Source organism: Rhincodon typus, chromosome 25 (genome assembly GCF_021869965.1).
Source record: "Rhincodon typus isolate 14 chromosome 25, sRhiTyp1.1, whole genome shotgun sequence".
In the NCBI taxonomy this organism is placed as follows: domain Eukaryota; kingdom Metazoa; phylum Chordata; class Chondrichthyes; order Orectolobiformes; family Rhincodontidae; genus Rhincodon; species Rhincodon typus.
In genome coordinates this window covers 21,920,443-21,934,410 of record NC_063356.1, presented here as the reverse complement: position 1 = coordinate 21,934,410, position 13,968 = coordinate 21,920,443, and the positions used below count along the sequence as shown (strand labels likewise).

At 38.8% G+C, this 13,968-nt stretch overlaps 1 protein-coding gene across 2 annotated transcripts in view; it reads right to left on the bottom strand.

The window, feature by feature from the left end:
• Positions 1 to 13,694, bottom strand: part of LOC109917792 (liprin-alpha-2-like) — a 156,192-nt gene extending 142,498 nt beyond the window's left edge. The window contains exon 1 of one of the 2 annotated variants that reach the window (XM_020517645.2): positions 13,154 to 13,694. In XM_020517645.2, coding sequence (XP_020373234.1) covers positions 13,154 to 13,393 — 240 coding nt within the window. In that variant the 5' untranslated portion in view covers positions 13,394 to 13,694. The remainder of the gene's footprint in view (positions 1 to 13,153) is intronic. The other variant, XM_048612279.1, reaches the window with a different exon arrangement.
• Positions 13,695 to 13,968: the final 274 nt, after the last annotated feature.

Sequence of the window (13,968 nt, the reverse complement as noted above, 5' to 3'; positions counted from 1 at the left end):
CTCAGAATGGTCATTGCACAGGCTGCTATTTGGTCTGTTATGTCCATGCTAGCTCTCTCTAAGTGGAACTCAGCTAGTATCATCCAGTCATCCTGCAATTATTTTCTTCTTCAATAATTACCGAATTCCTTTTTGAAAGTTGTGCTTCAATTTGCCTCCACCACACGTCAGGCAGTGCATTCCAGATCTTAACTGCACACTACATTAAAAAAAATTCTCACGTGCCTCTGGATGTTTTGACCTCACCTTTAATCAGTTTCCTCCTGTTCTCAATTCTTACACAACTGGAAAAAAAAAGTTTCCCATCCACCCACTCCAGACTCATGATTTTCAACACCTCTTATCAAATCTCCCCCAAACATTTTCTTCTTCAATGAGAACAACCTGGCTTCTCCAATCATACCATGTAACTGAAGACTCTCATCCCTAGAACCATTCTTGTAAATCTTTTCTGCACCTTCTTTAATTCCTTCACATGAAATTAGTGACACCCAGAATTAGATGAAATTTCTGGTTTAGACTGAATCAACATTCTATTGCATGTGGAACTTGGCAATTAGGGACTGGCAAAAAAAATGCTGGCCTAGCCAGTGATGCACACATCCCATAAACAAATAAAGTTCTTTGCTTATCTTCTTTGCCTCCGTACTTGAGCCTCTATTCATAAAGTTCAGAAGCAAGTATGCTTTATTAAACACCTCTCAGCCTATCCTGCCAGTTTTAATAATTTGAGCAGGTACAATTCCCCTCTGTGCCCATGCCACTTTTAGAACTGTACTTACATTTTTGCCTCGTCTCATTCTTCTGACATAAATGTATGACTTCACACTTCTCTACATTAAATTTATCTGCCACCTGTCCATCCATTCCACCAGCTTGTCGCCTTGAAGTCTATCACTATCCTCTTATAAAAGATTAAAAATTGTTTTCCAGAGGTTAAAATTGAAATGTTTCATCTTGCCTGTCCTCTGAAGTATAACAAAATTTATTTCGGGATTTGGTATATTTTAAGAAGAAAAATTACAATTTGCTGTACAAATGAGGCTCATTGTACTGCACATGGAACTACAGCATTTAGTTCAGAATAGAGGACATTTGTTGAGGAAAAGTGATACTGAATAGGACAGTGGAGTGAACAGCACCAAGCTCATGTTGAGGAGGGGATGTATAAAATCTTTCAGCTTTTCAGATGCTGGTGAGGTCCATCTGAACTTTGAGTAGAGCAGAACATTTTGTTGCAAGGTTAGTATACAGGGTAGTCAGGCCAGCAAAAATCAGACTAGCCTCAAATGCTGTTAGCAAATTAAAGAAATCCAATTAATTATGAGTGAAAACAAATAGAACTCATTATCACCAATTCAGATTTGAGGTTGCAGAAATTGTTCACAAAAAAAAGGGATAAATAAGACTTCAAATTAAGTTATTAAAAAGACCAAAGTAACTTATTCACAATTGCTCAGGCTTCAGCTGTAGGCAAATTGGGATTAGCATGCTCTACAGCTCCATCTGCTGGTACAACTGAACCAGCAATCATTTCCTTAAGCGTTCTCAACCATTGGATCCGGAGAGTTCATTCCTGGCATTTGAGGGGGTAAACAACATCCAGGGAAATAATGGTCTTTAAAATGTTCATTGTAGGGGACAGAGTCCTGTACAATATTTCCCAAGAAAACCTTCAAGATATCGTGGGTCTCCTTGGAAGAGGCTGGAAATACTTTTATGTCTGCGCAATCCAGGAGACAAAAGACGAGCTTGGTGATATCTTGGTATATCTTCAAGGACATTGCTGTGCCTACCGGCACCACTTTACCAAGACCTTTGTTTCTGATAAAGGTCAGTGCCCAGAGGCACAAAGAACAAGGAAAGACTGATAATATTTCAATGCAAGAGGCCTAACTGACAAGACAAATGATCTCAGGGCACGGTTGGAAACATGGGACTGGGATTTCATATCTATTATAGAAACATTGCTCAGGGAAAGGCAAGGCTAGCAGCTTCGTGTTGCAGGGTATAGATGCTATTGGAAGGATAGAAAGGGGGAGGGTGGCGCATTTTTGGTTAGGGATAACATTACTGTTGTACTTAGGGAGGAAATTCCTGGGAGTACGTCCAGTGAAGTGATTTCAGTTGAACTGAGAAATAAGGGATGATCACCATATTGGGATTGTACTATAGCCTCCCCCAACCCAACCCATCCCAAATTAGCAGGCAATTGAGAAGCAAATTTATAAATGAGATCTCAGATATCTGTAAGAATAATAGGACTGTAATAGTAGGAAATTTTAACTTTCCAAAACATTGACTGCGACTGCCAAAATGCTAAGGGCTTGGATGGAGAGGAATTTGTTAAGAATGCACAAAAAAAATTTCTTATTCAGTATGTGGATGGACGTACCTAGTAGAAAAGGAGCAAAAAACTTGACGTTCTCTCTTGGGAAATAAGATAGGGCAAGTGACCGATGTGTCATTGGAGGAGCACTTTGGGGCCAGAGATCATAATTCTATTTGTTTTAAAATAGATATGGAAAAAGATTGATTGGGAGAGGCTATTCGCAAGAAAAGGAATGGTTGGAAAATGGGAGGCCTTTAAAAATCAGATAATAGGAGTCCAGAGACCATATGTTCCCGTTAGTGTGAAGGGCAAGGCTGGCAGATGTAGGGAATTTTGAATGACTAGAGAAATTGAGGCTCTGGTCAAGAGAAAGGAGGCACCACCCATCAGCCATCACAAGAAATCAAAACAATTAAGAATTTTAGCATTACAAATCCCATTCAAAATATTTACTGAGAAATTTTAATTGGGCAGCCTGATTCATAGATTTGTTGAATTTTATGCAGAGAAATGATATGTACTATTTCCATCAGTGTCTGACGCCCAATATATTCAAACCTCTCCTGGTCCATTTTACATTCTTTGTGGTCTACATATATGAATTTAGTTCTGACTCAACATAACTTTAAAAATTCTGTTCTTTGTCACAGGGACAATCCCAAGTACAAGTTAGAAGTGAGGGGGAGAAAAGAAAAAATTAACTTGGTTTGCACAACAAATTAAATAGTTAGAAGCACATATTCAACTCAAAGATTGAAGTATTAGTTATTATTTGAGTTTGAGTTTGAATTACTGTTGTCACATGTATCATGATAGTGGGAAGTGTTGCTTTGCATGCTATACAGGCAGATAGTACCATACAGAATGCAGTGTTACAGCCACAGAGAAGGTGCAGAGAGAGAGGCAGGGATCAAAGTTAACATTTGAGAGGTCTGTTCAACAGTCTGATAACAGCAGGCAAGAAGCTGTTCTTGAATCTGTTCGTACGTATATTCAAACTTTTATATCTTTTGCCCAACGGAAGAGGGTCAGAGAGAGTATAATGGGGTGATAGGGGTCATTGATTATGTAGATTGCTTATGAAGATGTACCTACACATAATGTAGCTGGGAGCAAAAGGGATCTTTCAAAAGGACAGAGTAACCGGGTCGAGATACATATTACAGAAAGCAGAATTACAGCAATGAAACAGGGTCCACAAATGACTGTAAAAGGTCTAAGTTCCTTTTAGCTTGTCTAATCAAAGAGAAGACGTACAAAATTCAGGGAAGTGTGCAGAATTAATGTGCTCGGAAATAGGCTACACTAGATTTTTGAGATTGTTAAACTGTTTGTATTACGTCAGATGATAGCAATATGACTGAATCTGTTACTAAGTTTGACAGATGGAGGGACAGTTGAGAGTTTTAAAATTACACAAAACAAACGCTGAAGGACAAGAAATTGATTGACTGAAATTAACTGAGCTGAGAGCTAGGGGTAAGGCAAACCTGCAACCAAAACAAAACCTAAAAACATACTGAATAAGTAAAAGGCATAACACCAAAAAACAGTGCATATCCTTAAAAGGACAAAAGGTTCACACAATTAAGCAATGTTGCTCAAGAATTAATGTAAGCCACATCTTCAAGCTAAAAACAGCTGACAAATGCCAAGGAAAATGGAAATTCAGTGGAACTGGACTAGTAGAGATAATACAAGAAATACAAATCTCGCAAAAGCTTGTCGCACCATTCTATAAGGTTGTAGTTAATTTTCAGCCTCAGCTACACCTACCCTTATCCCTTTTGATTCCAAATATCCAAAAATCTGTTCATCTTTGACTAAAATTGACAGAACAACTCTTCACAGTAGTCTCTTCAAAAGATTCACAACCTGAGTGAGGAAATATTTTATCTAAGCTCTAAATGACTGACCTGTCATTGTGAGACTGTGATTTCTAGTACTCAACTCCCCAGCCTACAATAAAAATAAAACATCCTTATACAACAAAAAAGCACAGATAAAACTCACATCTATATAGTTCATTTAAAAAAAGGTCCCAAGGTACTCTAACAATAAGATAATCCAATAAAGGCGCTTCTTATTCTGACGTCAAAAAAAAAGGAGGTATCAAGATGGATGATGATCGGCTTGATTAATAAGGTAGGTTTTCAAGGAGGATCTGAGGAAGGGAGGGAAAAGGGGAGACAAGGAGTGTACTTCAGAGTTGAAGGCCCAGTCAAATGACTAACAATTGTGATGCAACTAAAATAAATAACAAAAAGACGTACAAATCTGAAACCTCAAAGGCCTTAAGGGCTGGAGGAGGCGTGGAAAATTAATGGCAAGGCAAAAGAAACCATCTTAAAGTCAAACAACACCGCAGTCTATGTCAGATAAAGGAACAGTGGAAATGGAACTGTGCTGCAGCTCAAAGGTAAAATTTCTGCTCATCAAGTACTGAATGTCAGATAACTGACAAATGAGGGGCAGTAGAGGGTCTAAAGAAGCTGCAAAACTGAAAGCTATTGACATATGTGGAAGATGCTGTGTTTTTGGTATAGTGCTTTCTCTCTACACAGCTATCATAGTAATAGGGGAAAAATGTAATAAAGATACGCTCAATAAGTTAAATCTATAGCAAAAGTCTTTACAAATACTGGGTAGTAAACACAGATGCAGACCAGCTGAATGAGCAGTGAGGAAATGTCAAACATGTTAAAAACACTTTGTATTCATTTTTATGTTGGAGAAAGAACACAAAAATAATTCAAAGAAGGTAAATATATAAGCTGGTGAGAGTTGAACCTGGGACTCCTGTTCATCCAATTATTTTTATGTACTGAAGTGCTATCACACACAATTGAATGGCATTTACTACCAAATCACCTGTGGTACTTTTCACCAATTAGTTACTATTAAATCATCCATGTTTCCAACTGCTCAATTTATGTTCATGGGTTGACAGTAAATTCTTCAGGTCCTACAAAGAAATGAGCAAAGAAATTGTTGTTGCGGTATTCACCAAACATCCAGAGTTGGGAACTGCCTTTGGATTGGAAGGCTACAAATGTTATTCTGATTTTCAAAAGGAGTTTGGAAAATCCTGAGTACCTAAAGAACCATCGATTAAACATTAATTGTGAGAAAGTTGCAGAAATCTTTCAGAAGAAAGAGAACAACAAACAAGTATAGGCTGATTTAAGAGTCAGCACTGAATTACTTCTTAAATGGTAAATCATGGTTAATTAATCCAGTCAAGTTTTTTTTGGACTGGGTGATTAATATGGTAGATAAAGAAAAGTTTAAATCTGCAGTCAATATGGGTTTCCAAAAAGCCCAAGAGGACCACAAAAAAAAAAATCAGAAGTTTGCAATTGAATATTACACGATAACGTGGGTTCTTAATGGTTAAGAAATTGGTAGAAAGTAGGGAAGAGATAGACAGGATTATAATGTCTCCTGAGATCTACACAGTTCTCAGCTTTTCAACATCTAAGGATGGAGAGAATCATAACTAATTTGCAAATGACATTAATTTAGAGCACACAGTAGTAACTGGAATCAGGAAGTTATGAAGGAAAATAGGTTAATTAAAATGTTGCAATGTCAGGAAATGCAAGGTCATCCAGATATTGAAGAAGGTTTTCTAAATGAACGGACAAGGACCTGTGGAGAAAGACAGAAGTTTGATCTTTTCGTTCATCTGGAATATCACAACAGCACTCAAACTTGGCCTCTTATCTTGAGGCCTGGAATAACAAAGTCAGGAAATCACTGCTTCAGTAGCATGGACCCTAAGACAGACCTCACCTGGATGAGTTATTTAATTACTACCTTGCTCCTATTCCCACACCATGCAATTTTTTTCAATGCTTGAAGTATTTATATAATTGTCATTTGAAAATTGTTGACTTTGCTGCCTTCCATCACCACAAGTCGAGATCATACTAGCTGTGTAAAACATCTTTTCTCCCCAACATCTCTGGTTCTTTTGACAACTACCTTAAATCTGTGTCCTCGGTTACCAATCTCCAGACCACTGAAAAGTATTTGTCCTGTTTACTCTATTAAACTCTTCATGATTTTGAATGCCTTAAACATCTCCTTGATCTTCAAAGCTTCAAGGAGAAGATCCTCAGATTCTCTGGTCTCTCCACATAATCAGAAAGGAAAATGGTAAGCTAAATACTAGGTTAAGTCTCCTCTGCGCCTGCTCCAAAGCCTGGATGTCCTTCGTAAAGTAATGCCCAGAATTAATCACAATACTCTACCTGGAGCTAAATCAATGTTGAAAAGGTTTAGCATAACTTTAGAAATAGAGACAGAACAAAATATCTGAAGTCGAGGATTCTGTGACTTTTTAAGCTGTCTTTTCAACTTGCGCTGCTACGTCCAAGAATTTTGGAAATTAAGCCGCACGTGTCTCTTTGCACCTTGATCAAAACTGTATCATTTAGTTAAGTTTACCCTATCACTTTTCCTGACAAAACAAGTCACTTTTCTGACTGTTTCTGTTCATACGCTTCCCAGGTCTGCTGTCATCTGTCTCACTCTTTGCTGCACAAGACTGAAAATATCACTTCAGTACCATGTAATAAAAACAATAAAACAAGTCCTGTGTATCAATATCATAGCAAAACAAACATTTTTTTTTCCTCAGACACAATGAAGGGAATCAAGCAAGTTAGACTTGCATAATTCTAGAATTGAACCGAATTCAGCTGAATGATGCCTTCTGAACGAAAGGAACAGAGGAGAAAGAAAGCATATAAAAATTAATTCCATCATGCATACTGCATTTATAGTACTGAATTCCCACCTAAATATTCAAATACAGAAGAAAATAAATACGTAATTAGGATATTCAACTGTCAGGAACTGGCAAAATTCAATTCCAAACTCAACAAAAAAGAAAGGAATAATTCAACTGAAAATAAACAAAAATGCTGAAAAACTGAACATCTGTGTAGAGAAACAAAGTTAGCCTACAATGACGACAAACAAAAAGGAGCAGGAATAGGCTATTCAGCCCCTCGAACTTGCTCCACCATTCAATATAATCATGGCTGATCTAACATTCCTCACGTCCACTTTCCAGCATTACCCCTATAACCCTTTCTTCCTCCTACTGATCAAGAACCTATCTTAGCTATAAATATACACAAGGATTCTGTCCCCACAACTCTGTGGCAAGGAGTTCCAAAGACCCTCAACACTCCGACAGAAGAAATTCCTCATCTCAGTCGTAAATTGGCACACCATTATCCTGAAACTCCAGTCCTAGACTCTCCTATGAGGGGAAACATTCTCTCAGCATTTACCCTATCAAACCCCTAAAGAATCTTATATTTCAAAAAGATCACACTTCATTCTTCTAAACTCCAGTGAGCAGAGTCCCACTCTGTTTGAGCTTTGCTCATAAGACAATCTCTCCGTTACAGGGATCATTCTAATGACGTTTCTCTGAACCGTCTCTAATGAAATGATATCTTTCCTTAAATAAGTGGACCAAAACTGCTCACAATACTCTCAATCTGGTCTCACCAGCCCCTTGTACAGTTGCAGTAAGATTCCACTACTCATACTCTAACCCCTTTGAAATAAGAACGAACATTCCACTTACCTTCCTGAATACCTGCTGCATCTGTGTGCTAGCTGTTTATGTTTCACACACAAGAGTCTATAAATCCCTTTGTGTTGCAGCTTTCTGCAGTTTTTTATTTAAATAATGTTCTCCCTTCCAAAATGAACAACTTCACATTTTCCCACATTATACACAATGTGTCAACTTCAATTGTTAATATTGATATTAATGAGTTGCCATATCATTGTTTGTCTGTCACTGAATAAAATCCTGCATTGTCGTCATGTTTTGCATTTCAAATGTGTTACAGTAAGTTATTCAGTTGTAGCAAGTCATCTTTTGTTTTACTCTTGAGGATTATGTGCCTAATGTAACCTATCAATATCTCTGTAAACTGTATCTCCTTTCCATTTATTGTGTCATCTGCAAATTTTGCTACAGTATATTAACTTCCTTCCTCCAAACCATTAGTATATATTGTAAACCAGTTGCAGTCCCAGCACTGATCCCTATGGAACCCTACTAGTCACGGGTCGCTAACCTGAAAACAAACCCCGAAACTCCACTCACCGTTTCCTGCCCATGAGTCAATTCTCTATCCATGCCAACATTATACTACCACCAACACCATGGGCTCATGTAATTTCAAGTGACAAACTTATCAAAATGGGCATTGACATATTTCCAAAGATTTTACTTCATGGATAGTTTTATTTTAAAAAAAAAACAACTTAACAGCAAAACGTATTTCAATTTTCTTCCCTATCATTCACACAGAAATGTGGTGATGACAGATTTGGGAGGGACTCAGCAATAACAAACATGTAACTACCATTGATGGTCAAAAATAAAAATCTGGTTCATTAACATCCTTTAGGGCTGGAAATCTACTGTCTTTAGCCAATCTGGCCTGTATCTGACTCCAGACTGACAGCAATGCAGTGATTCTTAAATACCCACTAGCTGCCTTCGCCGTCTCAATCAGTTCAAGGGCAGCCAAAGATGAGAAACAAATGCCAGCCTCGCTAGCAAAGCACATAATCCTCAAGAGTAAAACAAAAGATGACTTGCTACAACTGAATAACTTACTGTAACACATTTGAAATGCAAAACATGACGACAATGCAGGATTTTATTCAGTGACAGACAAACAATGATATGGCAACTCATTAATATCAATATTAACAAGTGCGAAGATTTTACTGATGTTCTTATGAATACTGTTTGTCACTGAAAATTAAATAGCTAGAAATTCAAGTTGCGCATTTTCCCACAAGTTTTGATTTACGACATGCATCTTATATTAGGCCAATGGATCACCATATGAGCTCAAGGTCACAAATCCAAGACTATTCTAAACTATTTCAAAATGTTTTAATTTTATGAAAGAAGCATGATCATTCTTAGCATAGACATGTCCACAATTTCTGTATTCAGGAACAGAAATCAATAGATGCATGTTTAAATTATGAACGTTTCCGATTGGAATTGATGCTCAGGAGAAGAGGTCTTTTCTGAATTTAGGAGATTCCATGCAGTGAAGCTCCTCAAAGCATCCTATTTAGGGACTGGATCAGGTTTGGTAAAAATATCTCCCTCCAATCGTCTGATGCTTTCCGACATGCTAAACAAAAATTTACCTTCACAAAACTAAACCAAAATCTATCTGCCTCAATTCTAAAATCCAAAATTCCAAGAATTAAAATATCTATACACCTATCACAAAATGTAATACCTTAGTATTAAGCAAGAAGGCCTCTCTCTTCACATTTCTTTTCCCTGCTCAGTAATTTATTAATTTGCAAGTTCTGAAAAACTCTCATCTTTAACATTCTCCATATTCTATACTGCCATCTTCTCAGCCAACTGTAATACACATCAGCATTTCCTTCTACCCTACCAACTGCCAAGGTTTGAGATCACTTCCTAAAATCACATTGCTCAGCAGGCTTTGCCACTTTGCTACTAGTTTCCACCCTTCTGGTTGTGAACAGCCAAAAAGAAATATTCTGTTTGATGCAATAAATTTCTTGCTGTGTAATCACAAACTCATTTACAGGCATAAGACCATCTTCCTTTGGTTCTACAAGTACGCAGTGTACCTCATTACCCTGGAAGGGTAAGGTATGTCAAAAATGTAAACAATAGGTGAAGTTAGCTCTTTCTAGTGGCCATTTGACATTACTAGCAGCATGTACATTTTAGTGCTATCAACATATGTCTTGTATGGTCGTCGCAAATGTTAAAGAAACCTTTACCATGTGAAATCAGCCATGGGATTCTCGAGTAAACTCATAAACAGACCTAAGACAGTCACTTTTGGTCCTGAAAAGTAGCAATTCATCCCAGATTATCATAGAATATGCTATCTGAAAAAAATGGAAGCAATGAAACTCGTAGTGTTATGATGTGACCATACAGTACCCAACAAGTGGTGTTAGCCACTAACAGGATTCTGCTGCCAAGCCAAAAAAGACATTCTGCCTTCCATACAAATTAGTTATGTGGTATATGTACTTCAGTGCTTGTGTGCCGCTAAATATGCAAGCCAATATGTTCCAAAGGCTGGTGGATCATGTGACATAGCACGTCACTTAGACTGTTCAGAACTCATGAGGTACTGACCATACCCAGTGAGCCCGTGCTTGCAAATTTCAAAGCACAGTGCCTAACACATTAGATGCAATTCTATGACAGGACAGCATTTGCTTAATAATTCCGAGTGTGCAAAGCAACAGGCTGAAAACCAGTTTAGGATTGGTCAGCCTCATTGCGGTTCACTTGCAGGTATTAAAAGCTACACACCTTAATACACAGCTTCTATTCTTTCAACTGAATAAAATAGGTGACAATGCTGTGTCAAGAGTCAATCCACTTAGTTTAAAATGTAAACAAAGCTTGGCAATTATCTGTCAGTTATCATTAACTGGTATATTCTCCATGACAAATTTCTGGAGTCCACTTGCCAAGCAGTCGCCTCTCATGCAATCTAAATGTTACTTTCCCTTTATATCGGTATTTTTGCAAATTCCCCTGATGAGTGCAATACGAAAAGCTTAAACAAAATGTATTTATTTCAGCAATATTAATAAGTTTGATACTGCCAAACGGCTACCTATATGATAGTCATACTTTAATCCTGATACATACATATAAGTATTGAGGAACATTGCAACATGAATCAAAACCAAAATTTTTCTTTGAAGGGGGAGATGGTCAGCAATGGGGAGAAGCAGTAGGGGAATAGAAAGACAGACAGGAAATTACAGTCAAGACAAACTAGATCATAAAATAGATAGCTGTCAAGATGGAAATACGCATAAGCATGGGGGCTAGAAACCAGAACTAAATACATTGGTTTCCATTCATTCAAGTCGATATGCATATACGTGAATAAGAAGCATTAGAAACAAGATCCTGGAACTGGAAACTAATGCAGCAGCAGGGAATTGTGATGTGTTAGGAACACAAAGAACTTGGCTCAAAACAGAGCATTAAATTGAACATAAATGTTCAAGCTTGTGAACCAAAATACAGTGGTTTGAAGGTAGCTGTTTTCCCATCTGTTGAATCTTTATAGTTTTCTTTGACTTCCTCAATTATTTTCAATGTCATTCCCTAGACTGTCTGCTTATGAACAGAAGTACCTTAGGTTCTTATTTGCACTGAATCAAATTAAGCTTGTCACAAATTTATATCCAGATTTTCTTCCTGTTTTTCTTTTAAGGAAAAGATATCCATGTTCATCAAGTGGGGTGTTTGGTAGAGTTCCACTAGGTATGCAGGTGACTGTTAAGGTCTATAATTCCAAACTTCTGCTGCTAATAAGACAATATATCATAGATGATTATGTTTGGGTGAGCTGCTGTCTTGGGAATGTATCAAAGAATCAGTTAAAGGCATCATCCTTTAGGAAATTCATGTAGAGCATTCTCCCTTGTAAACTCTTGGAGGACACAGTCTCAGAACATGTTCCGTGCTGTGTTCATCCTCTGATGAATCCAGTGCAAGCACAGAACGTGCCAGTTTCATACACAACAATCAAACGATGGAAAAGAAGAAGATAGCTTTTTTTCAATCCAAGACAATGAATGGACACATTGGTGTAACACACAGTTTATATAACCAGTAACATGTTCTAACCTGACAATTCAGTCCCAAATGTTCATTATTTTCCATTTAAATCTTTATTGCTCTAGTTTTGTGCAATTGGTTTTATTGTATTATAGGCTCACTCCTCAGTTGGTATTGCTTCTCCATGATACGAGGCATCATCAGGGACTCATTGTGAACATGGTGTTCCATGTCAAAATGATATCCTAACAGGTTTTGCTTTCAATAAAGCAATCCTTTACAAAATACCTCTTGCTCAACAAAAAGTCATAATTTTATTGAAAATAAAAATAGAAATATGCTATTTTACAGTCTATTGATATTAGGCTCACTTCCTGTCTGAAATGCATAGGAAATATTTCATATATACACACTAACAACACTGCAATATAATCAATAGACTAAGCCTTTTTTTTTTTACACAGATACACAAATAATCAATCACTTTAAACCTTGAGTGAAAACAATAAAGACTATTTAAATTGCTGAATCTACACGAGTGAAATTTGAACATAAATTTAAAGGAAACAATGATTTGTAGCATTCACAAACAAATCTTGTTCTGCTTCCAGCCCCCTGGTGGCAGCGTGAAGACATGCTGCTGACAGGTATTTAATAGTTTGCAAAAACCGTTCGGTCAAGTCCCTTCGGTTCATTTACTTACCTGAAGGCAGGTGCAAGACACAATGGGCTACCTTTAGAGATTCGTACACTGATCTAAAAAATACCCAGGTACTCTTTGGCTCTCTTACAAGTCACCTACAAATCGGTTCCCACTGACCAAAATAGAGTCGAGTTTCAAGGAGAAAAAAAGGTGTGTAATTACCCATCTGATAAGCTGAACGTATTCGCTAAATACTCGTATAGATCAATGATGACCCCATATTGCTCACACACGGTGTGCTGCAACACAGCATCATTTCAGCGTTATATAATAAGGCAATGTACAAATAACAAAAGAACTCCCTTGCGGACCCTGCACCAAGTTGCCATCCCAGAACGCTGCAATTCCTCCCCCTTGTTGTGGCTGGTGAATTATACATTTTTTTCCCCCAAAAGTAAAAATAAGTGAACTGCCATCGACGACGGCGGCGGCGGCGGCAGCAGCAGCAATAAAGCCGCCGGCCCTGGACCGTTACCTGGGGTAAAGCTGAATTCAACTGGCGCTGCAGCAGATCCCTCTCGTGGGCCACCTCTTGCATCTTCTCCTGAGTAAGGGACAAAGTTTCCTGGGTCTCCCGCAGGGTCTCCATCAGTTTGTCCCGCTCGTCCAGCATGTTCACCATCAGCTGCTCGAAATTGGCGTCCTCCGCCCCGTTCTGGGACCCCCTCTGGGTGAGGGTGTCCTCGCTGATGGTGGGCATCACCTCGCACATCATCGTCCCTCAACGACCCCGTTCCTCCTCCACCACACAGAGGCACATATATACACACACACACACACAGAGAGAGAGAGACAGAAACAAAATCAAACACTGGCTGTTTAAGAAAAAAAACACAGTATCGATAATCCCAGCGGCTCTCTCGATACGAATTAAACCGGTTCCTCAATTCAGTTTCAGCGTTCACTCCAAGCACCGGGAGCAGCGCTCGCGTTGCCTCACAACTCAACCGACGGCCACTGCGCCTGCGCTCAAACTCGCCTCCCCGCGCCTGCGTGCTGCCTCACACGCCCCCAAAAGCCGGCCATGCGTCACCGCGATGCTCTGCGCAGACTCGATAATGACCCCACCCTCTGTTCCCCTTCCTCACCTGCCCCTCCACTGCCAGGCTCCGCCTCCTCCACCACCTCCTCACCCCGCCCCCTCATCCTAGCCCCGCCCCACCACGTCCTCTCCCCGCCTCTTCCTTCTCGCCCCGCCCACTTTTCTTCCCTCTCACGGAGTTTACCAGATATTCTCTTAACCTGTTCTGAGATGTTTTGAGATAACAAGGTGTAGAGCTGGATGAACAC